This window comes from Macrotis lagotis, chromosome X (assembly GCF_037893015.1).
Source record: "Macrotis lagotis isolate mMagLag1 chromosome X, bilby.v1.9.chrom.fasta, whole genome shotgun sequence".
Lineage (NCBI taxonomy): Eukaryota > Metazoa > Chordata > Mammalia > Peramelemorphia > Peramelidae > Macrotis > Macrotis lagotis.
Genome location: NC_133666.1, coordinates 384398144 through 384423380, shown reverse-complemented (window position 1 = coordinate 384423380; position 25237 = coordinate 384398144). Strand labels below are relative to the sequence as shown.

Sequence of the window (25237 nt, the reverse complement as noted above, 5' to 3'; positions counted from 1 at the left end):
GCTGATCTGAAACAATGTGGGCTGGGCCTTCAACTTAATTAGAAATCAGAGCTGGGGGAGATCTGGCACCCACACTTGGGCCTTGGGGCAAGATGCAAACACCCAGGAGGCTGTTACTGTGTTTGTTCTTGGGAAAGTATGGGATTGGGGGACTCAGCTGGAAACTCAGAGACTCCAATGAAAACAGGACTCCAGTCTGGGCCTCTGTGCTGGAACTCTTCTGCCCACCCTGCATACAGCAAATGCTTCTACTGCTGCTCTCAAGTCATTTCCCCAACCTCACTCTACTCCCCTGCTCTGGGTCTCTGTTCTTTGCCCCCAGCACTCCCAGACTCCCCTGTGACAGACCTTGCTGCAGGATATTCGCCTCGATTCTTATGTGGGTTCTGTGGATCCAAAATCTGTTAAGAGGCTTGATTCATGTTAGTTCTGAGGGAAATCCAGGAGAGCTTAAAACAATGCCTGGTTTCTCTCTGCCATCTTAGCTGGAAGTTGATGTAAGACTTCAAACACTCTTCTTATGTTAGTGTCAAGTCAGGAAATATATATATATATTAAGCCTTTATTATGTACCAGACATTAAGCTTTGGTAATACAAATAGAAATAAAAGATAGATCCTGGCTTCAAGGAATTTACTTTCTAAGGAGGTCCATAGAAAGTGTATTTGGTGGCGATTGATCCAGAATTCAGATCTGGATTTTTATCACATTTGCTTGTCATCTAAAAACAATAAAATAATGCATTGCAAAATGCTATCGTTTCTCTAAGAACTTAACTGACATTTATATCATCACAGTTCTCATTGATGCTCAAAGTAGATCATTGCTGTGCTGTAAAAATGATTAGAATATTCAAAAATAACTGTCAGGTCTTCCAGAAATAAATACTGGATTTTTGTTGTATTTTCACTTTTTTAAAAACAAAATTACTCAAGATTATCCTTTTAAATCATACAGTCACAGAATTTCAGAGTTGGAAGGGATCAGGGAGCTCATCTAAAATAAAAATACACCAGAGTAAGAATTCCTTTTATGACATTCAATTCAATAAGCAGTTATTAATCATCTACTATATCCCAGGGATATGCTGGGAATGTGAAAGCTAAAATGAAACAGTCTTCACCTTCAAGTAGCTACTAAAATGTTTCTTGAACTGAAGTGAATACAACATAATGAGCCAGAGACAAAGAACTCACTTTTGTCAACTCATCCTTTCATGGCATAATCTCATCATTCAGTCATGCAGGTTTCACTTGAAAACACTCCAGCCAAAAGGTGGTACTAATACCTGAACACAATTCCAGGTATGTTCTGATCAGTATGGCATAAAGGGGACTTTCTTGCTCAGGGCATTATGCTTCCATTACAGCAGTTTAAGATAGTCTTTTTAGATATCATTTTATGCTATATTGCCTCACATTGGGTTAGCAGACCACTAAAACCCCCTAATTTTTTTCATATAAATTTTTGTAGAGATAAATTTCTTCCATCTTGTACTTAGTCTTGTACTTCACTTTCTGAGCCCATGGTGGGGGCTGAGGGGAGCTTTATAACTATCCCTATTGAATTTCATTTTATTAGATTCAACCCACCTTTATAAGCCTGTAAAGATCTATGCGTGGGTGGGAGATCCTGATTCTGTTATACAATATGTGGGCTATTCTTGCCAACTCTGTATTTCTGATCATTTCATAAGCATATCACATGTGTCTTCATTCAATTCATTAGTAAAAATGTTTGTCAGAACAGACCCATGAGAGTCCCATGGCTCTGTACCAGAAGTGTCCCTAAAACTTAACATGAATCATTAAAACCCTGTTTTCTGGATCTGAATTTGCCTAATGGTACGATCAACTAGACTACATTTCCCTCTTAGATTTTCTGCAGGTATCATTAGAGACTTGGTCCAATATCTTGTTGTAATCCAGATGTACTATTTTTTTAGGACATCTCCTAAAGTATTGCTCTAGTAGGAATAAGATATGGACCTGAGATTTAATGGGTATAGGAAGCTCCCAGAGAAGATCTTATTCTGTCAATAAAGGTCAACAGCTCATAGTATCAGAGTTGCCTAAGTAATGAGAGGTTGGGTGACTTGCCCAGAGTCATACAGCCAATAGCTGTCAGAGGTGAGACATGAATCCAGGCCTTCTAGGCTCTAATACCAGTTCTACATTCACTATACCATACAACCTTTCACAACTTTATCAAAATTGTAATTGAGGTGACTAATATAAAAATATGTGCAACAAGACTGTACATGTAAAACCTCTGTCAGATTACTTGCTGTCATAGGGAAAGGGAGGGAAGGAAAGCAAGAATAAAAATGTGGAACTCAAAAGCTTACCAAAAATGAATGTCAAAAACTATCTTTACATGTAATTGGATACAAAAATATAATGTTTTAATGGAAAAGAAGTTAAAAGGAGGTAGTTTATTCTAAATAAGGTCAAGTTGGCAGAGAGTGACATAGTGATTAATTTTTAAGAGAAGTCAAATAAATATGCTTTTCTAAAATATATAAAATCACATCTAGGAAGTCTAATTCAGATAGTATTTTTAATTATTTTAAAATTCTTATTCATTTTATTCTGAAATAAATTGAGAAATAAAACAAGCATTTATTTCTATGAAATAGAACAGAAAAAATGATTACACATAAAATTACAAATCTCATTACAATTTGCTATCCTTTTAAATATATAAAGTTGTCATTTATTTTCTTTTCCCTCCTTTATTTCTCTTCTCCTTCCTGCCCCCTTTTCCCCACCATAATAAACAAATATGTAAAGTACATATAACCTTTCCTTTAATAACCTGCTCTAGAATTCTGTATGCCATGGTAATCAATTTTACAAGCCCATCATATAAAAGATAACCCTTCCTCCTTTTTTTTTAGAAAAATGGAAAGGTGTTTGTGTAGCACTTCCATTGAGACCACTTCTGCAACTTAGACTCTTATTAGCAGATTGAGTCATTGCCCAAAGGTCAATGGGGTAGCCCTAAAGGGTTAAGATGACTAATACTGTTGCTCAGTGGTGTGCTTCCCATTATCAATAAAGGAGGAGAACTCCATTAGGTTATTTAATTTAAAGGGTCACCCCTGGGGAGAGTGTACTAATATTCAAATTACAATGAAAGTAAGGCTTATATTTGGAACACAAATGGCCAAGATATGCCTCACAACTTCTGACTGTGAAAGTGTTTGGGGATGAAGGTTGTAGCTAACTGCCCTTTCCCAAGCAGTAGCTCCCTGCAGTCCTCTTCACTTGAAAGTTGCCAGGGAATAAAGTGATTGATCTCAGCTGAAATTTATTGTATGCACACTTAGTTTTGTTCCTTTCCAACCCCAAGACCACTAATAGATTCATAATCATTTCACAGGACCAAGATTTTGGTCATCCTTAGAAGTAGGCTCACCGAGCTTTCAGGTATTATAATGGAACCAATCAGGGTTCTTCTGTGGGTTCTGTAGATCCAAAATCTGTTAAGAGGCTTGATTCATGTTAGTTCTGAGGGAAAGCCAGGAGAGCTTAAAATAATGCCTGGCTTCTCTCTGCCATCTTGGCAAAAATATGTATGCCTGCTCTACATAATCCACTGGGAAAGGCAGATCTGAGTATATTCTAAATACTGATAAATCTTCCACTCACATTTATCTCTGTGTTGTCTCCCCCATCCTCTAGAATTAGTGATCACTGAACGTAGCAGTAAAATTAGGACAAGTAATATGAGAGAGCAGACCAGAAGAACAGAATGAGACAATAAAGGAAAGGGAAGAAAGATCATATATTTGGAGCTTGAGGAGATTTTTAGGGACCATTTGGTTCAAATCTCTCACATTTTAGGTGAGAAAACTATATTTTGGACATGTCTTCCATAAGGTCATATAAGTCATAAGTAGCAGAGCCATAATTCACTCCCAGATAACCTTGACTTTAAATCCAGTGCTCTTGCATAATGCTCTATAGCCTCCATGATGAGTTGGGCATATCATGCAAAAGTCTAAAGTAGTGTTAGAATCATTGAGTCTAATGGCATGGACCCTTCATGAGTCTTTGGTCTGGTGGCATTCCACAAGTCACTTCTTCAATTGTAAAATGAGGATAATTAGTCTAGAGACAAATAAGGCCCCTTCTAGTTTTAGATGCTGTAGGGAGATATTGGAAATTATGTTGAAGAAAAAGCAAGCTAAATTGCAAGCTCTTTGCAGACAGACACCATGCCTCAGCCTTTTTTTAAGAGCCACAATACTTAGCATGTAACAATACACAAAATAAGGCTTCCACCAACTCTAATTGAGTAAATGCTGATATTTTGGAAAGTTAGTCCATTGGGTACTGAACCCCTTATCTTTTTCTACTCTCAACGTGTATATGTCAATGCAGTGCTACTTCTGTTTCTTTAACTTTTAAATGGAAGCAGTATGGAGATCTTGAATGAAGTATCCTTTCTCATTGATCAATGGAAAATTCAGCGGGGAGCATGAAAAGGAACTTTTTTCAAGACTTGCTTAGTCTAGAACTTTGGACACATACTTGTTTCACAAACTTTACTTCCTTTAGGAATAAACCTAATCTGAGTTAAAAGCATATACATTTGCCCAGAGTAAGTGTCAACTTTGTAAATTGATGGAGAAACTTAAGACAATAGTGACCTATTTACAAACTGGAGTTGAGTGGGAAAGGATGGGACATTCAAAGGAACCTCAAGAAACAATGATGGGCAATTCCTTCATTGACTGAGAGTTGGTACTGCATTGCTATATTTCTCAATTATGTATTCCTTTCCCCTTCAGTGTTTCTTTTCTCACTCTGATTTCTATGGGGTCTTGCACCTGTATATCTCAGCATGGACACAGTTGCCACTGTTGATACTAAGTGGAACAATGGGATCTGGGCCACTGTGGAGAATCCAGTAAATGGCAGTATTTCTTTCTAAGTGTCCTAATTGAGCAACGATTTAGATTTCTTTCCTATGGCTCAGCCCAAGTTTTTTTTTTTCTATTCTCACATCCTTTTTCAAAGGGAGTCTTTAAATGTAGAAGCACAGGGGGTATGAAGGAGCACCACTGAATGATGCCAGACCAAACCATTGGAAGTTCACATGGGGCTGTGCCTCAGACTCAGTGAAACTAAGGATAAGGCTGCAGTTAAATTTAAGGCAATCCCCAGATAGGAGTACAAGAGAGTAGATAGGATGTGACAGCCTTTAGGAATAGAGGACTGGGCAGACTAGCCAAAATGCATTTTATGTTTGTTTGTTGTCCTAAGGATGAAATGCAAATTTGTAAGCCCTGCTTTCAAAAGCAGTTGCTCATATTTGTCTAGCATGTGTAGATTTACAAATACCCCAAACCCAGTTTCTTTATTGGATCCTGACATCCACCCTGTGAGGTTGGCATTGAAAAAATATATATTTCAAGTGAGTCAGACTAACTAACATCCTCCCAACAATCTCGTAGGTAAGCAAGACAGAGATAATTATGTACATTTTACAGATGTAGAAACTGGAGGCTCAGGTAGCTGAAACTAGTTTGGTCTAAGAAGTCATAGCTAGGAGGGACTGAGGCTTGTGAATGCCAGGCCAGATTCAGGTGTCTTATATTTATTCCCTGCCAAACTTTAAGTACTGTCCATTTGAAACTGTGGCTGCAAATAGATAGGTAATTCAAATTCTATTTCAAATACAATTATAAGATCATAAATTGAGCTCCTGCCATTGGATTGGTAATACTTGATGCTTGTATTGTTATCCTTAAGAGTTTGGCTACCATCCATTGGTCATTTTAATGGTCTTTGCATAAATCACAGCCTGGCCTTTTCCAGGTCATAAGCACATATGGGTTTTCTGAATGTGTTTACTCTGATGGCAGGCTTGTTTTATTGCAGGAGAAAGCCCTTTTACCATGTCTTCTGTCAGCTGCCCCATTGGAGATTTGCCTGCTGGAGGATGTTGTGGCCTTTTATTCTTTGAAATTTATCTATGCTTTCTTTTGAGGATCTTGTTTAGTTTTTTTTTTTCTCTCATAACTTGGACTCATTGTACTGACAGCTTAAGAGAACTAACCGTCATAGGTCATTCACAGCAAATATCTATTCAAATAAGAGACCAAATTAGGTCTCTCCATCCATATGTTAATAAAGTCTGAATCCATGAACCATTGAACTGATCTTGCCCTGTTTTTTTTTATGCACTGTCCCCAGTCACTGCTGTCACTGATGAAGATTTTGTACTTTCCTGTTCACAAAGGATTCTGTAGTCTTCCTATGTCATAAGGAAATTTTCTTCTTCATTGCCTTTTTTTTTGATGGGGAAGGAAAAGGGTTGTCAGAAAACCAGGCAGTGTTGCTTGAAGTGCATCTGTTTTTACTCATGTTGAGTCTTTCCAGGTGAACTGAAGTAAATCATAGACTCTAAAATGAAAGCAGATTTTCCTAAAACACTCATTTGGAACACTGTAGGAGAGTTCAGTCTCCATCCCTTCCCATTCTATAACTTCCATCCTTTAACCCCTGGCCTAGGCCAAGGGTATATAATATTTCCTTGCTTTTTATGATAGTTTGGTTAGTCATGTTGCTAAGATCCTTTTCTCCTCAGAGAAGATACCATTGTTATTTGGGACCCTTAAAGAATCATCCAAAAGATCAGAGAAACTTGCAAATAAAAACAGGGGGAAGAAGCATCTCTCTCTCTCTCATAAACCATACTATACCAAAAATAAAATATAAATTGATATAAATATATATAATACATGTTCTTTATATTTATAAACCTATATATTGATTATATAAACATCCATATGCACACATTTTGGAACAAGATGTTTTTCACAGGATATGAACTTTAAACAAAGTTTGTCACAGTAGTTGTCCTAGGCAGAGAGCAGCTGGGCTAGCATGGTCAGAGAGCCAATCGAGGGCTAGACAGCTGTTGCTTAAGGATGAGGGGGGTAGGTCAGTCAAGGCAAAAGCATTTGGAACCAGGGCAATGCTGTGTTTTAACAGAAGATGTCTAAAAGACTATTTCCTAATCAGCCTTAAAAAATAAGAGCCAGCAGAGGCATGACGGGGAGCGCGTGCTGTTCAGCTGAGGGTACAGCCTGCTCAAACTAGTTCCATTTTGCTCTTTTCATTCTGACATTCTCCTCCCTTTCTACCTGATCCTTCCCCACCCCACCTCCAATTCTGGAGCCACTTTCAGCAAATTCCTATTATAAAATACATGTCCTTTTCTCCCACCAGCCTCAATCAGCACTTGCTGATTTAAACAAGAATCAAACCTTCATCCCCCCAGCCCCCACTTCCAGTTATATGTGTTTAATAAATGAAGAACCAACCTCCCTCCCCCAGGGCCTGCCAATCTCCCCCCCACCCCCGCCTGGCCTGCCGATGACAGTGATTAAGCCAGGCTACAGAAGATTTAAACAAGCATCTGCTTTCAGTTCCCATTTTTGACATATTTTAATGAATTAACTCTTGCAGCAGTTGTAGCATCATAAGGCAGGACAGCAAACTCATGCAGGTGTCCTTGCCCTGCAGATCCAAGGACCTCCTTCTAGCACTAAAAATTACTCATCTCCTCTGTCAATATAGAGGGATATTCCCCCAGACACCTGAGGACACATCAGTGTGATGCTGGACTTCCTGATAGGAAGATGTATGTTTGAATCTTGGCTCTCACATATGAGAATGGGGGTAGTTAACAAGCTGTCAAATTCCTGGTTTCCCTCTTTGTTCAAGAGTTAATAATAATAAATTAATATATAAACATTGAAATATCTATAAGTTCAAACAAAAGCCTATGCTGCAGATTATAAATAATACTTATTAGACATTTTCTAATATTTCCAAAGTTCTCAACTCACGTCAGGTAAAGTGAAAAACCTTGCTGAGTTTAGAGGAAGATCTTGCTTCTTATTCTTTTTCATTCTCAACAAACAGCTAATTTAGAGTTGTTCTGTTTGTCTTCAGAGGGTCTCACTAGTACTGGTGAATGGAAATACCAAAGGATAGATTTCAACTTAACATAAAGAAGAATTTCTTGAGAATTGGAGCTGCTAAGAAGCAGAATAGGTTAATTGTGCAGATAATGTAACCGGAAGTATTATAGGAGCAACTGAATAACCCTTCATAAAAGGTATGATAGAGGAGTTTCCAGATTTAGGTTGGAAGTCCATTCATCTCTTGATTTTCTTTGGGCCAATAAATTATATTTAAGTGGATCTCCATGAAAAAATCATATTTAACTGGATCTACAACAAAACAGAAAACAAGAGTTAGGGTCAACCTCTGTAAAGTATTTATGAAAATAAAGAAGGAAAGAAAGTAAAGAGAACATGCTTGCACATAATACAAAAGCTAGAAACTGTAAGAGATTGGCTGCCATAAGAAAGGTTCAAAATGACAATTGTATAAAGATCTGAGTTCAATTCAAGAAGACTTAAGGAAACACATGAGTTAGGAAGGAAAGAAGGAAGGAAGGAAGGAAGGAAGGAAGGAAGGAGGGAGGAAAGAGAAGGGGAAGGAAGGGGGAGGGGAGGGAACATTAGCAAGATGAAGATTTGGTTCCATAGTAAAGATCAGCCCAGTTGTGATGGTCTTGTGATATACTGGCATATACTAAGCCACTGGTAGGAAATGGAAGAATCAGAAATTGGAATCATTATGTTCTCAAAATTAAAGTGAGGTTTATAGATTTATGGCTTGAATGGTATTCTTTGAATTCTAAATCTCATGGATCCCTTTGGCATTCTGGTGATGCCTATGAACTCTTTCTCAGAAGTTTTTAAATGCATGAAATAAAACACCCATGAAACCAATTAAAGATTAAATTTTTCCCTACAAATTCACAGACCCCCTCAAATTTATCTATGAATACCTAAGAAGTCCACATTTCCCATGTTAAGAAATGCCCTTAGTCCAATGCACTCATTTTATAAATGGAGAATTAAAGCTAAGAGATTTAAGTAATTTGCTTGAAGTCACACAGGTGGGTTACATGATAATAATAATCTTAATAATAATAATATCTGTAATTTCCATGGAGCTTTAAGGTTTGTAAAGTATTATGTATTCACTGTCTCATTTGATTTTCAAAATCCTGTCAAGTAAGAACTTCCAATATCTCAATTTTACAGATGAGGAAACACAATCTTAGGGAGGATTAGTGATTCTCCTATGGTTAAGCAACTGTACTTTATTCCTATCCAATCCTATGTTGACTTTATGGCATTGAAGTCCACCAGCAAATAGCATCCCCAGAAGCAAACTATACAGTTTTTCTAAGTCCCTTGATAATTTGAAACATGGGTTTTAAAGGGAACTTAAGCCACTTATTATATAGATGAAGAGACTAACCTATAAAGCGTCCTAGGAACTTCCAACCAACAGAACTTGGACCCATTCTGTCTCAGTGCAGTGCTCTATCTTCTGTATGCTACAACATCAGTTTCTCCTTCTTTAAAAGGTGAATGCTAATGGTCCCAAGATCCTTTAATCAAAAATAACTCATTATACTATATTAGCTATGTACATGAGGGTGATGGGACAAATAGTACTTTTGTAAAATATCTGATCAGTAAGCATCAACTATGTGCCAGATACTGTGCTAATGGACATAAAGACAAAAATGAAATACTTGCTCTCTAGGACTTTCCATTCTAGTGGTGAGGATCATATGAACATGGGTATAGATATACAAAACTCATTCAAAGCAGTGACTGCATAACCTTAAAGGGGAAGGCATTTACAAGCTAGAGGAACTAGGATAATCACATGGTGGCCCATGTGCTAAGTCTGGAAGGAACCAAGGATTCAAAGAGCTAGATATGAGGGAAAGCATTCTAGACATGGAGGACAGATAGCAATGACAGAGATGGAAAACGGAGTCTAATGAGAGAAATAGAAAGCAAACTGTCATGGTTAGATGTAAAGTACTATGCATCTGAAATATGCTGTATAAATGTTAGATACTGTTATTGTCATTTCTAGCTCAGAAACTCCTAGTGTGTGACTATAGATATTTAGATCTTTATTGAACCTTGGTTTCTTTATTTGTAAAACAGGAATCTTGATACTTGCTACTACCTACATTTCAGGGCTGCTTCAAGAAAAACAATTTGTATTCCTTAAAATACCAAAGAAATGTTCTTTATCATCCCTTCCTTCAAGACCTATTTCAATAAATCATCATAGAATTACCTCTAAATTTTTTAAGGCTGTGTAAGTAGAACACAAGCTCTGTCAGGGCTATGTATTTACCATTCTTTAAGATAGTTTAAAAGTATAAGTAAGAGGGGCATCTAGGTGGTGCAGTGAATAGAGCACTGGCCCTGGAGTTCAAATCTGGCCTCATACACTTAAAAATTACCTAGCTGTAATGGCCTTGGGCAAGCCACTTAACCCTACCGCCTTGCAAAAAAACCCCAAAACCTAAAAAAAAAAGTATAAGTAAGAAAAACACCTCTAAATACTTCAAATCCAAAATTATTTTCATGTTCATAAAGATATCTTTAAAAACCGAAATAATGTTCCCCCAATGAATAAAGGACATGCATAGCCTTAGAAATGGCTAGTTGCCATGCCATTCAATGGCTTTGAGTAGCACATGCTTCAAAGGGGAAGTATGTAAATAAAGGGAGGAGAAAAACAATCAAAAGACTGGGGGGGACTTTCTGTTAAAGTCTGAGACCTCTGGAAAGGCTGGGCTGGAATCTTACCTCAACCACTGATTCATGCTCATCTCCCTCATTGGGATCATGGGGAAGTCATTCAGCCTTTCCATACCTTCATTTAGATGATGACTATAAAATATGGAAAAGAGGACTAGTCTTAACATACCTCACAGTTATTTTATAGGGTAAATGAATTCCTGTTTCTTAAGAACTTTTGACTCACTAAAGAAATATGCCATGTGGGTTGTTGGTGCCATTTTTGTTATTTTTATTAAGAGTGATTGGAGATCCTAGATAAGAGCGATAATCTCTTATCAATCCTAGCATCCTCTAGTCATGAGGACATTGTGAATGTGTAGAAACAGCCTCTGAGAGAGATATGAGGTTGAAATGTCAGATGATCTTCTAAGACATGAAAGTTGTATGATATCAGGAAAGAAATACTAAAAAAATTGACATTAAAGGGCCTGAGATTGAATCCTGTTTCTTTGTCATCTTAGGTAAGCCACTTCATCTGCCTAGGTCTCAGTTTACTTATGTGTAAAATGAGGGAATTAGGATTGATGACCTCTCATGCCTCTTCTAGCTTTTTATCTATGGCACTAAATCTACCTGACCTGTGATTCTAGACCGGTGGATCTCACTGTTAAAAATCATTGAGGACCCCAAAGTGCTTTCAATCATACAGGTTATATCTTTTGCTAGTTTTTGTATTAGAAATTAAAATGGATAAGAAACCTATTTATATATTAATATATACACATTAATAAAACTTATGAAATATTTATTTTCTTTTTTAAAAAGCAAGAAAAGTAGCATTATTTTTCATAGTTTTGTAAATCTCTTTAAATGTCTAACATGATAGAAGTCAATTGAGTCATATATTCTTCAATGTTGAATCTGTTGCAATATGTTATTTTAGCTGGAGTTTATGAAGAAAGTCCAGTTTCATTCAGATATGTAGTTGGAAAATGGAGGAATATTTTAATATGCAAATGATATTTTTCCATTATTATGAAAATTTTGACCTCACAGACCTATTAAAAGAGTCTCAGAGATATTCCGAGCACACTTTGAGAACCACTGTTTTATAGACAATAGATGAACTTTAAGGTATGCACCTGGAATAGCTTACTTTCATTCAGGTTTTCCATTTTTAAAAAACTGCAAAACTTTAGTTTTCCCAATTGGGGAGATAACGTTATTTTGTTAACTTGGGATGTAAGAAAATTTGCCATTAATCTGGTTAGATATAGAAGAAGATTAAATACTTCTTTCCTCAGACCCTTACCAGGAATTGGTTTTAAGCTTTTTTTGGCATATACCCCCATATTTAATCATATATTCAATTATTTATCTCTCCTTAAAGTGATTTTTCTCCTTAAGAAGAGATCTTTATTTATTTGCTCATATGCCCATACTAGTCTTGGCACACTGAATAGAAAAACTCAGTAGACATGAAGAGTCCCATTAATATATCATCTATCTACTTACTCCTTCCTCACCCCGGTGATTTGCAAATCTGTTATAGGTTTGATAGTTGACCATTTACTACAGATAGAACTTATAATCAGAAACAAACAGTAATTATACCTGAAAAATTCTTTGAATTTGAGAGATAGATCCTGTGATTCTTGGTCCGAAATATCTCTTTGTAAATTGATGTACTGGAGAATCTTGTGAACCATCCTGGTAGCCTCAGACTTTATTGAAGGATAAGACTCCTTTTCAGTGCTGTTTTGGGGCCACATGTAGCAAAAATGAATGCAAAGTTTATCATTTAGAGGTTGGACCTTAACATTCAGTCCACAATTTGACTTAGACCTTATTTCCATACTAGTTCAGCTTTTTTTTTTTATAAATACATTAAAACTGTGGTGGGTCAAGTGCAATGGAAGTTTGAGTTTTGTTTTTGTTCTTTTATCTCAAAGTATCTAGGACTAGCCCAGTTGTCATAGGTTTTCTATTTTATGCAATTGGCCTATAATTCAACTTACCCCTTTCCCTTTCTGCCCCCAAAGTGTCTCTACAATCAACCGCCATTCATAGAGAAACCATTTATGAGAAACCCTAGCATTCAGATCCTGGAAGAATGCAATGTCATTCAATTTTTAACTCTTAGCTTAGTTCTCTACTAATGTACAGGCTAATCAGTTGCATATCCTTCGGTCTCTTTTGTGAGGCATTTGGGATGCCTTCTGCCCCACTCCATCCACCTTTTCCTTCCCTTTTCTCCCTAGGTTCCCCAATCATGGAATCAGTATTTTTGGAATAGGGGTGAGGGGAAGAGTCACGATGAGGACAAACTGGCAAAAAGCATTACTAATTCAGCACAAGGAACCCTCAGCCCTTCATTCAACACAATGTGGCTGAAGAGGATATCCTGTCAAACCAATGATAACGAGGGAAATAAAGTCACTTCCTCACCAGCTGCTTTATTCAGGTATAAAAAGGAAGTCTTTACTTCCTCATGTTGCTCTGCCCACCCACCCACTCAGGGCAGTACCAGGGCTGCTTCTCCCTTTTTTAACAAGTTAATTTGATGCAACTTGGATCAGGGTTTATGGAACTTTTGTTTCAATGGCACGAACAGTGCTCTACTGTTTTCCTGGTCATTCATGTTATGCTTTCTTATGTACCATAAAAACTCTATGTCAGTAGTTGTATGCCTGTATTCATTGCCGTGGGAATAGTAGGAGGGAGGAAATGTCTTCTCTGGCCTCTGCTCAAAGGATAGGAAATAAACAGGGTAAACTAGAAATACGAGGAGGTAGTTTTACTCTCATAGTTACCCACTGAGCATAGGACTTTCTACTAGAATATGACTTTAGAAGGGCATACTTTATTCAAAAGGAATATACTAGATTAAAGAATAATAGAATCTCATTGAATATTAAGAAATTATACTTAGGTGAAGAGATACAAAAAAGTGGCAAGTAGGGGGGAGGAACATGGTCGAAAGAATTTAAATTAAAGATCAATACAGGGGAAAACAATTGGAATGTTATCCTAGGGGTATACTACAGACCACCTAGACAGAAGGAGGAATTGGATAAGAGAAATTCTGGAAGCAGAGACTTTGAAGAGAAGGATGATATTGTTCTGATGGGAGACATTTATAAGATCTCTCTCTCTCTCTCTCTCTCTCTCTCTCTGCAAAAGAATTTTAGCTGAGAAATTCTCATTTGTCTTAACGATGATTTCATCCTTTAAAAAGTAGAGGAAGTGACAAAAGGAACTACTATTCTGGACTTGATTCTGACCAATAAAGGGGAACTGGTTGCTGAAGTCAAAATGACAGAAATTTTGGGAGTTAAATGGCTATTGCCTCATATTAGAGATGTTCAAGACAGAAAAAAGAGAGTAAATTTGGGTGTAGTCTGATGTGTGGTTGGAATAAAGCCGATTTTAAGGGGTTGAGAAAAAGAATCTAGTGTCCTAATATTCTTCAGGGGAAATTGACCAATCAGGAATGAGAAGGTTTTAAGAAGTTTCTTTCTACTCCAGTCCATCTTTCATTGATTGTCAACTTAATCTTCCTAAAGCTCATGTTTGGACATATTACACATATATGTGCACATATACATACATATATTTAATGCACTCCAGTGGTTCCTCATCACCTCCAGTATCAAATATAAAATCCTCTGTCATTTAAAGACCTTCATACCCTTCCTAATTAACCTTTCAATACCTTTTATCTTATTTGCTCACATGCAAGACGCCCCATGTACCCTATGACCTCATTGATGTTCCTTTCACAAGATTCTTCATTTCCCATCTGGGTCTTGACCTTCAGCTATGGAATGATCTCTCTCCTTTTTTCCTGCTCCTAGCTTCCATGGTTTTCTGCATGTCCCAGCTAGAATACTATATTCTACAGGGAGTCTTTCCCAATTTCCCTTAATTCTAGTCTTTCCTCCATTGATGAGCTCCAATATATTGGCTATAGCTTGTTTGTACATAATATTTTCATGTTGTTTCCCCCATTAGATTGTGAGCTGCTTGAGAGCAGACCCTTTTTTGATATCACTAGAGATTAGCCCAGTGCCTTAATTAATAAATGTTTATTGACCGTTTTTCTGACAAAAGGAGAAATTATTCCTTTTTGAGGAGTAAAGGGAGATCTGACTAAAAACATCAATGTAGTTAGGTGTCTTCGCTGATAGAGCCCTGGGCCTAGAGTCGGGAAGACTTGAGATCAAATCCAGCCTCAGACACTATGCATTCCTAAGCAAGTCACTTAATCTCTGTCTGCCTTAATCCACTGGAGAAGGAAATGGCACACTGTTCCAGTATCTTGGCAAAGAAAATCCCATTGGGGGTCATAAAGAGTCTGATGTGACTGAATTACTGAACAAGAACAGTTGTCTAATGAAATCAGTGTGGCTGTACATGTTCAATGAACATCATTGATCAATTCAGATTATAATTTAAAAATGGAAGTCAGGGTAACTACTAGAGTAACTCTTCAAAGCTATAACATGGTACCAGAAACCCTAAATCTCATAATGAGATAATTGTTAAGGACAATACAAAGGGTTTTTCTAACTCTACTAGAGGCAAGAGAGTGGTCAAATCAGGGATTATATCTCTGTTTCCTCATCTAAAGAAAATTATCTTTGGTGAGGAAAGATGAAACAACAATATTGTGAATGAGAAATGAATGGAATAAATTTGAGAAGAAAAAAATCATATGCCCTCAGTGTGTCCAGTTTCTCAAGCCCAGACTAACTCTATCTGAGGCTCCTGAAGAATTAATATGTGCATTTGCCAAGTCATTGCTGCTGATGCTTAAAGATCTTAGGAAATAAGAGAAGTATCCAAGTACAAGGGAGGATAAATATGTTGATTTTCAACAAGGGAACAAGGGTGCATTCTACAAAGCTATCAGTCAGTGAACTTGACTTCTATTCCTGGCAAAATTCTAGAACACATTAAGGAGACAGTTTGTGAGCATTTAGAAAGGGAAATAGTGACCACTAAAAATCAGCATGACTTAACCAAGAACAGTTATGCCAAGTAAACCTAATTTCCCTTTTTTTATTTGGTTATTAGACTTACAGATCAAGGAAGCACTGTGGACAAAGGATACTTCAATTTTATCCCAGAAATTTACAAAATCTCTTTTGTTATCCATGTGGACAAGAAGGAAGTATGGATGACTAGATGAGAGTATAGTTAAATGAAGTGGGAACTGATTGAATCACCAGATCTGAGCATAGTCATTAAACCAGAGATGTTGGTCTGGAAGACGATCTCCAGTAGAGTTTCTCAAGGATCTCTTGATCTGGTACCAATCCTCATTTTCATCTGATTTAGATGAAAGAAAGCATGTCTAATTTTCACATATACAAAGCTAGGAAGGATACCTAAACTATCGATTAACAAAGGCAGGATTCAAAAAAGATTTTGACAGACCAAAACAATGGACTGAATCAATGATAAGACCCTGGCTCAGAACCCAGTCACTTACTGCTGCTTACTACACTACTCTGTGACTTTGATTGATTCAACTAACCTCTCTTGGTCTCATCTGTAAAAGGAGAAAGTTGGACTAGGTGGTCTTTCCAACTCTATAATTCTACAAAAGTTTCACAGGTCAACTTCATAAATATGGAATTGGGGAGTATGGTAGTGGAGGTCATGGGATAAAGATCTGGAATATTTAGCTGACTCTGGGAACAATGTGATTCAACAGAGGAATATGGCAACCAAAAAGTTCATTCAGTGAAAGCATAGTGTCCCAAACAATGAAAAAGGAGTAATTCTTTGTATTCTGTTCATGTCACACCACATGTAACATGTTGTGTTCTGTTCTGAGTCCTCTGTAGGAAGGATAGCTGCAATCTTGAGAGTATCCTGAAGAGGACACCAAGAATAGTGACAAGTCTAGAGAGCACATGCTGGATGAGGATTGTTTGAAAGAACTGAGCATCCTCTTGACAGATTGGTGCTGGACCAGACACATTTTCAGATATGGCCAATAGAGAAATGTTTTGCTTGATGCATATTTGTTACAAAGGTTTTGTTGTTTTTTTTCTTTTTTCCAGTAGAGGATAGGGGAGGAAGGGAGGACAAAAAATATGTACTTCATAATTGAATAAAATTTAGTTTAAAAAAGAAATAATTTGGTATGTTGAGCCTAGAGAGAAGACATGGGAAGGTCATAGAAGTCCTCTTTCTTCAAGTTCTTGAAAGGCTGTCCTCTGGGAGAAGACTTATACTGGTTGACCTGCAAGGAACAGAATCAGGGACACTGAGCCTAATAGGGGTAGATTTAGACCTGATGAAGAAAAATCTTCCTAACAGAAAGAGCTGTTCAAAAGTGAATGGGAGGGAATTGACTTCCCTTCACAGGAGCACTTCAAGCAGAGGCTGAATAACTGCTCATCAGTGATATTGTAAAAAAAAGATTCTGAGTTAGGTATGGAATGAGCGAAATGACTTCTGAAGTCCCTTCTCACTCTGACTTGTGATTTTCTTTCTCTGCAACGGCTGGCACATGGTAAAGCATGTAATAGTCATTGATTCATTCATTCATCCTCTACAATAATGCATGCACTAAGTAATCTTGTTTAGAGATAGGACTTTCCAGCAGCTGTAATAGTGCTACTTTAATGAACTTTTAGGGAAAAAATTCCTAAAAAAATAAAAGACTTTAAATATTTGTAATATTAGCCCTAGATCTACCTACTTCTAAGGGTCATAGCAACCTAGAATTTCTTCTTTAGTTCTTCTAGATCAACCTTGTTTGAGTACACATGCCTATAGTCAAATCCCAAAAGCATAAAGGTCTCTGAATATTTATCACTCTTCTGGATGTCCTCTTCTGAACACACTCAAACTTGTAAATGTCCTTCCTATGGTGGGCTCAGAACTGAACACCACACAATAGATGTGGTCTGACATAAACAGACTACAAAGAATTACTGCTTTTGCATTATTCAGGACACTGCTTCCACTGAATGCGATATAAAAGAACATAGTAATCCCTCTCTCTGTTTCTTACCATCAACAAGTGACTTCACTTTATGAGCCACAGTTGTATATCTATAGCTGTGTGACCCTGGCCAAGTTATTTAACCTCTGCCTTGGTTTCTTTAACTGTAAAATGAAAATCATAATAGCATCTACTTCACAGAGTGATTATGAAGATTAAATGTAATAATATATACAAGTCCAGATACATAGTAGGTATTTAACAAAAATTATAAAGAAGATAATGATATTTTTCCTACATGAAAGAGATGGGAGGCAGAGATAGTCCAGATGAGCTCTTTAGGATAATTCCAGGTTAGAGGTCTAGATCTCAATTTTTTTCCTTTTTTCCCTTTCTGTTTTAGCTAGCATTTATGTAATACTTTAAGGTTTGTTTTGCAATTTTGCACTTTACAATTATTAAACCATTTTATCCTCATTACCAGCCTGGAGAGGTAGGTGTTATTGTAATTCCCATTTGATAAATGAAGAAACTGAAACAAACAGCATTTAAGTGACTTGCCTAGGGTGACACAGACAATAAATATCTGAGGTCATATTTGAACTCAGATCTTCCTGACTCCAGGTCCAGTTTTCTTTCCACTGAACTTCTGTTTCCATAAAGCAGAATGTCATGTGAAATACACCAAAAGGTAATGGAATTATTGAGTTCATTTCATATCCTTTATCTAACAGTGACTGATAAAGTCTGATTTCTTTAACCTGGGACCTATGAACTTGTTTAACACTTTGATAATTATGTTTCAATATAATTTATTTCCTTTGTATTTAGAAACATTTTTTTCAGAAAAGGTTTCCATAGGTTTTATCCTATTATCCAGGAGGTCCATGACATCAAAAAAAAAAAAAAGTTAGGGGGCGGCTAGGTGGCGTAGTGGATAAAGCACGGGCCTTGTAGTCAGGAGTACCTGGGTTCAAATCCGGTCTCAGACACTTAATAATTACCTAGCTGTGTGGCCTTGGGCAAGACACTTAACCCCATTTGCCTTGCAAAAAAAAAAAAAAACACCTTAAAAAAACCCCGTTAAATTCCTCTTTTGGCAAAACTTTTCCAGTATCAGGTATCTGTGGAAGAAAGTGTCAGTGAAATAGCTATCATTTTGAGACATTAATTAAGTACTGGAAAATCTCACCTCAGAATCAGAAAAAGGTACAAATTCTAACATGAAAAACACGAGAATTTCATGCAAAAAAGAAGTCAGTGTTTCCTCTCCTTCATTATTTTTTAATACATAAAATAAGCAAATAATTATATACAGCTTTAAAATTTAAACCTTACCAAGTAAGGAAGTTCAAACTTTGGATGTTTGGAAAACAAAACAGAAATCATTTTGATCATGTCTTCTTAGAGCATTCAAAAAAAATTGCTTCTATAGGCCAATAGGAAATCACAAAATGCTAAGCCTGGTTTACTGTGCCATTGGAATCATGGTTTGTTAAGGACTTTAGAGGTAATCTAATCTAACCTCATCACTTTGCAAAAAGTCAAAAACCCAGGTCCAAAAGTGTTGTGATTTTTCCAAGGACATACAACAATAAATTTCTTAGGAAATCTCAATATTTTTTTTTCATTTTTACAAGGCAATAGGGTTAAGTGACTTGCCCAAGATCATACAGCTAAATAATTATTGTATCTGAGGTTGGATTTGAACTCAGGTCCTCCTGACTCCAGGGCCAGTGCTCTATCAACTGCACCACCTAACTGCGTGATAGTCTCAATATTTTAGGCTGAGCATTTTATAGCAGTATTTCTTATTTTCAGGCAAAACATGTGACAAACATTTTATGAATGTGATAGAGCTGTCAGCTACTGACCATCTTAATGACAGCAAAAATCCTGTGAGAAATTGTGATTTGTTTCTATTACAAATTAGTTTTAATGCAATGGAATTACTGGAAGATAAAATACATGTATCTTAACAACAATTTTAGCACTTATGGGGCAGAGAACAGTGAAAAGGGTGGATTGTAGGTACAAACTTTTAATTATTTCTTCTTAGCAATTCATCAGTGTGAATCATTCATTCTTATTTGCCATCACAGATAAATAGAGACTTCTTTCTCTCTTTCAATACCAAAGTATAATTGTTATTGGTAACATATATTAGGAATGAAATTAGTATCTAGAATGTGACAAGAATCAAACTATAATTTATGACTGTGTATGTTGTGGGGTGGGGTAGGGAGGAGGAGGTTGAGGGGGAAGTACCCAGGCAGAACCCCAGGGACAGAGATGGGGTGGAGGAGTGCAGGTGGGACTCTTATAGCCATGACACAAGGTACCCTACTAAGTGAGGAAGTGATGACATTTGGTGGGGCTTACCTCATATTATCCCTGCCCTTACCCTTGTCCCCTGCCAAGTGTAAAAAGGATCTCCAGTATGACTATGTATCTAGTGAGGTTCAATTTTATTGCAATAAATATCACTTCTTTTCTGTTCCTTTGAAACAGACTTTTCAAATAGGCTATTCTAAGTAACTTAAGATCATAGAATTATAGATTTAGAATTTAAATTCACCCTTGATGTCATCTAGCTGAACATTTTATAAAGAAGGAGAAATGATTTTCTTAAGGTCACACAATAATCAAATGCAGGGCTAGGATCTTTCTGAGTCTTGAGGCTGTCTTTGTCCATAGGTGTTCTCTCCATTCATAGGCCAGCCAACACTAGCCTGTGTGGGAGCCACCAAGGTATAGTAGAAAGAATATTAGACAGCACAAGAACACCTGAGTTCAAGGCCTAGCTGTCCCACCATGGGCAAGGTCTAGAACTTCTCGGAATTTGGGCATCCTTATCAGTAAAATGGGAATGATAATATCTGTGAGCCAGCCTCACAAGTCTGTCATGAAGATCACATGAGGTTATGTTTGGTGACAACTAATTGAAAATTGTTGAGCCCAATAAGATAATTGTCTTTTCCAGTATTCATCTAGCTTCCTTATTGGCAATAAAAATAGCCCCCAAACCCACTCCAACCCATCACCTTAGAAAAATCATGTATCTTAAATAAACATTTCTCTCAAGAACATTGTGTTTCTAAGAGTCAGTTTTATGAAAGAATGCTTTGTGAAAAGGTTAAAGGGAATCTTTGCTCCCTCTTGTGGCAAAAATGCACTTTTGCCTAATTGGAAGGCTGAAACAACCAATTGTTTGTGGTCAATTAGCTCATTCAGGTTAGATTCTCTTCAGGATTAGGCTAATCAAGGCTTTGCTCATCACTCTTCTGTTGGTCCACTTAACTTGACTTTGTATTATGACTGGAGACCAGTCTTTGCAGTTGGAATAAGTGAGAGTGTAGATGAGTCAGCTGAATCCATTCCAGCTCCTTCAAGTATGATTTGACTCATACAGGAAATGTATGAATGGGATTTGGGGACTGCAAAGTACCTAACAAGTTAGTAGAGGATATATTTTGTAGTATTACCTCTACCATATCTGGTTAGGTAAATTGCCTAATTCCCTCTAGCCTGTAGCTCAAAACCTTTATCAAGGCTTACTGGAGGCTGTTACAATTTATACAAGTAACTTGAAACAGAAGAGATTAAAAGGTGTAGCCCAAAGTCTTAGAGTCAAGTCAGGATGGAGTCAAGGACTGAATATTGGAGAAATAACCTTGTTCCAGCTCACAAGCCTAAGTATAGTAAGTCCACTATTTAGAATCCAAAGTGCTACATTTCCTACGATTCTCATAAAAATGTATCACTTTAATGATATGTCAGCAAACAATTCTTTACTTTTACCTGTCACAAAATGTTAGGTTTTCAGTTAAAGTCTGTTTGGAACAACTTGGTTCTATCCCTTCCTTTGCCTTTAAATATCTGAATAAATGTTGTTGCTGCTGTAGCTGCTAAGTATTTTAAGTTGTAAGTGCTAGTATTCCTAATGAAAAGTGTTGGATGCCTTATGCTACAGGTGGATAAAACTTTAACTTTCATGAATGACTCAATTCTTAGAGGAATTAGGAAAAGATCTCATTTCTATAGTGTTTTAAGGTTTACAAGGTCTCTTGTCACAACAATCTACAATGAAGGTGGTACAACTATTTTATGTTTTTGTCGTTGTTCAGTCCTATTCAACTCTTCATGACTCTGTAGACCATATAATCCTTGAGGTTTTCTTGGCAAAAATACTTCTCCAGTGAATTAAGGCAAACAAATCAAGTGTCTCTCCCAGTATCATACAGTAAGTGACTGAGACTAGATCTGAACACAGATCTTCCTGACTCCAGGATCAAGGCTCTATCCACTGAACTATCTAGCTGTCTACCATTTTGCAGAAGAATACATTTAAGCTCAGGGAGGTCAAATGTACATAATTTACCCATGGTAACAGAACATACTGTCAAAATCTAGGTCCAAAAGAACTGAAAGATGAAAACTTTTCATTTTTTTCTAGTTACCAATGTGTTTTCATACCAGTTATAGTGTTTGTAAAATTCCCTGTCGGTTCATGGCAGAAAACTATTGTGACAACTTTTATAAAAACCAAATGAAATTGTTTATTATCTTTCCAAGGGAAAGTTCTTTCTAGTGGTAATAGAAGCCATTCTTTCCAAACATGAGCTCCTTGTGGGTATTCAGTGGGTAATATCTTCAACTGGTTCTAATTGGAATCTTCAGATTCACAGAACCTTAGATGCCATTCTAGGACAGCTCCTTTGGGGCACGATGGGACCTAAGTCACTTACCTAAGAGGCACCAACTGATTCAAAAGAAATGGCCCTTATCTGATCGGTTCATGGTTCTAGGAGGTTTTAATCTCAATGGAAAAAGAAACATCTAAGGGAAGGGATTTTTTATGGAAGAAGGATTAAACTTGTCTTCTTTGGCACCAGAGGAAAGAATCAGGAGCAATGAGTGACTTTTGAAAAGATGCAAATTATGACTTATCTGACTTATTGTCAGAAAACTTCCTAACAATTAAAGCTGTCTTAAAACAGAATGAACTACTTTGGGAAGCAGTGGATCCCTCTTTATTTTCAAGCAATGATGTCCCCTTGTTGGACAGCTGAAGATTGATAGCTACTGAGATCACTTCCCATTCTAAGATTCTGTGATTCTTTGGATTGGTATGACATAATTCCTTCTGACATTCTGCTTTTTCTTTTTCCCTATACCAGGATGCCTTTGTGGAATTATATGGCAACAGCATGAGGCCTTTGTTTGACTTCTCCTGGCTTTCTCTGAAGACTCTCCTCAGCCTGGCTCTGGTGGGAGCTTGCATCACTCTGGGTGCCTACCTGGGACACAAATGAACCAACAGACATGCAGTGGATAGATATGCAAAAGGCTCATGAAACTGTAGAAATAGTATGCATTTTTTTTTCAGTGATACATAATGAAATTTGGGTGTGGTCCATATAAAAAAAGAAAACAATGGAGAAAAAAAGACAACTTTTGGGCAAAATATTAAATCAGCTATTTACTGCCAAAGGGAAATATCATTTATTTTTACATTATTAAAAAATTATTTATTTAAGACATTTACATTTAACCTCCTGTCTACAGACTGCCGCTTACAGCAAAGTAACACTTACGATGGCTCCACACAGAATCTCCCATGCCTATAAACGATGATTTGTTTTAGACAGAGTTGGCTGGACTGACTCAATCTCCGAAGAACAAACAAACTGACAAAGGACCTTACTGTTAGGGAAGCGCCTTTTCAGGCTGCTTAAGGTTAGGGAGGTGGGGTAAATTTTCTGTGCATTAATTTGCCCTGAATGGAAATAGAATTATTTCCTGCTGGGAAAAAGAGACACTTTGCATATGATTTGCATGGTTCCCACACCACCTTAGGGGGAGAAAAGAAAACTTTGGGGCAGACTTGTAGTCCAGTAAGATTCTTCACATTTCCTCTGTCTCCCCAGGAAAACCATGGGAAATATAATCTTTAAACATATATGAAAGTATTTTTTTAAGCTACCAATTGTGCCGAGACAGCCTTTTAACAATTAAGACAATATCATCCAATACCTTAAATACTGATCTATCTATTCAGATACTCAGAGACACGTCAGTCCAAATACTCCCTATCTGAGTAGGAAACTGGCTCCTTTGGAACGTCAAGAAATCAACATGACAGTGATTTCTTCAGCATCAGGGTGTTTTTTTTTTTTTGAGCTACTCACACAGAAACATCAGGACACCATAAGTGCCTGTTTCTCCAGGGTGCGACTGCAGCTTGCAGGCCTGTCTTGTGTCCCAACTAAGTGGGCTCATTCCTGGAACCAAGCCCATGCAGGCACTGGCCTCCATGAGGGTTTCTAAACAGTGCAGTGTGGTTGCTGAAATCTTTGGAAGTTAGCAAAGTTTTGAATTCCATTGGCAAATAAAAGAAATGTTTTTCCATTCAAGAAAGAACTCTAAGTGGGGCTCTACTAGGGCCTGTTTATCAAATTGGAGATAATGAAATCAATTTAGGCTCATTTTTTCAATGTAAAGTGAAGCTTTGGGACGAAAACTTTTTTTTCCACGTTGGTTATTTCTTAAGATTACCGGTGAAAAAGAAAAAGCTCACAAAGTTGCCACCCAAATCAGCTTGACAACTTCAGAAAAGTGCTTCAGTCTAGGAGGAGACAAAAAGGGGAATCCTGCTGCCTTTGTGGTGTGTGTGTGTGTGTGTGTGTGTGTGTGTGTGTGTGTGTGTGTGTGAGAGAGAGAGAGAGAATATGGTTGAATCCCTTTTTCATCCAGATTGTAAATGTAACTCAAATAAGACAGACATGTGAGGAACAGTAAACTGGAGCAAATACTGTCCAAACAGCATGCCTGTATTTGGGGACTGAGCCTCTGACATATCCATTCAAAGAAAGGTTTTAATAAAGAAGAGAAATGTCAAAAGGAGTGTTGTGGACTAACTGACTTATGCCTATGGAATTTGATGGTAAAACTCATTAACTCATCATTATTATTGTTTGTTCTTATTTGAAAACCTGGAAGGGGAGAAAAAATTCCAGCTGTGTTATTTGGAGATTATCTGCACATCCTGGGAGCAAAGAAAAGAAAAAAGAAGGAAAATATGGTGTCTGAAACTGTAGCGGAATCTCAAAAGAGATCCAGCCTCCAACTCATAAACTAAAGAAGAATTTGTATTTTAAGTTTAGATTTCACTTTGTGATGTACATGAAATACTTTTGAGGCATTATGACATTATATACCATTTATCTGTATTAACTTTGGAATGTACTTTGTTCAATGTTTAATGCTGTAGTTGATGTGTTTTCAAAGCTGCTTTTTTTAGGTATGTGCATCTCAGCATTTAAAAAATTTTTATTTAGTTATGGCCTCTACACTTTTTGTTAGCAAGTATGAGGATTTTCCATTTGAAGTTTGTATTTTGACTCTCCAGAAACACCTTTTGTAGCCTTTGGACCTTGGACAGCTAAAGGAGAGGGAAATGTAGCTTTTTGAGGGCGTTCATCTCAACATGGTTATATAACTTTGCTTTGAAAAAGAAATGTTGAAACAAAACAAAATTTTTTCCTTGCAGGTTTACCTGACCTTGGAAATTCTGAGTTTAATAACTCAAGTTATTTGAGACATTGTGCACATTTAGC

General features: G+C 37.1%; 1 protein-coding gene across 3 annotated transcripts in view; it reads left to right on the top strand.

Annotated features, from left to right (window-relative positions):
* BCL2 (BCL2 apoptosis regulator) overlaps positions 1-24582 on the top strand; it is a 227298-nt gene extending 202716 nt beyond the window's left edge. For 2 of the 3 annotated variants that reach the window (XM_074203977.1, XM_074203976.1), the window contains 2 exons: positions 12916-13118; positions 22799-22914. In XM_074203977.1, coding sequence (XP_074060078.1) covers positions 12916-13118; positions 22799-22832 — 237 coding nt within the window. In that variant the 3' untranslated portion in view covers positions 22833-22914. Of the gene's footprint in view, positions 1-12915; positions 13119-22798 lie in introns of all 3 variants that reach the window. The other variant, XM_074203978.1, reaches the window with a different exon arrangement.
* Positions 24583-25237: the final 655 nt, after the last annotated feature.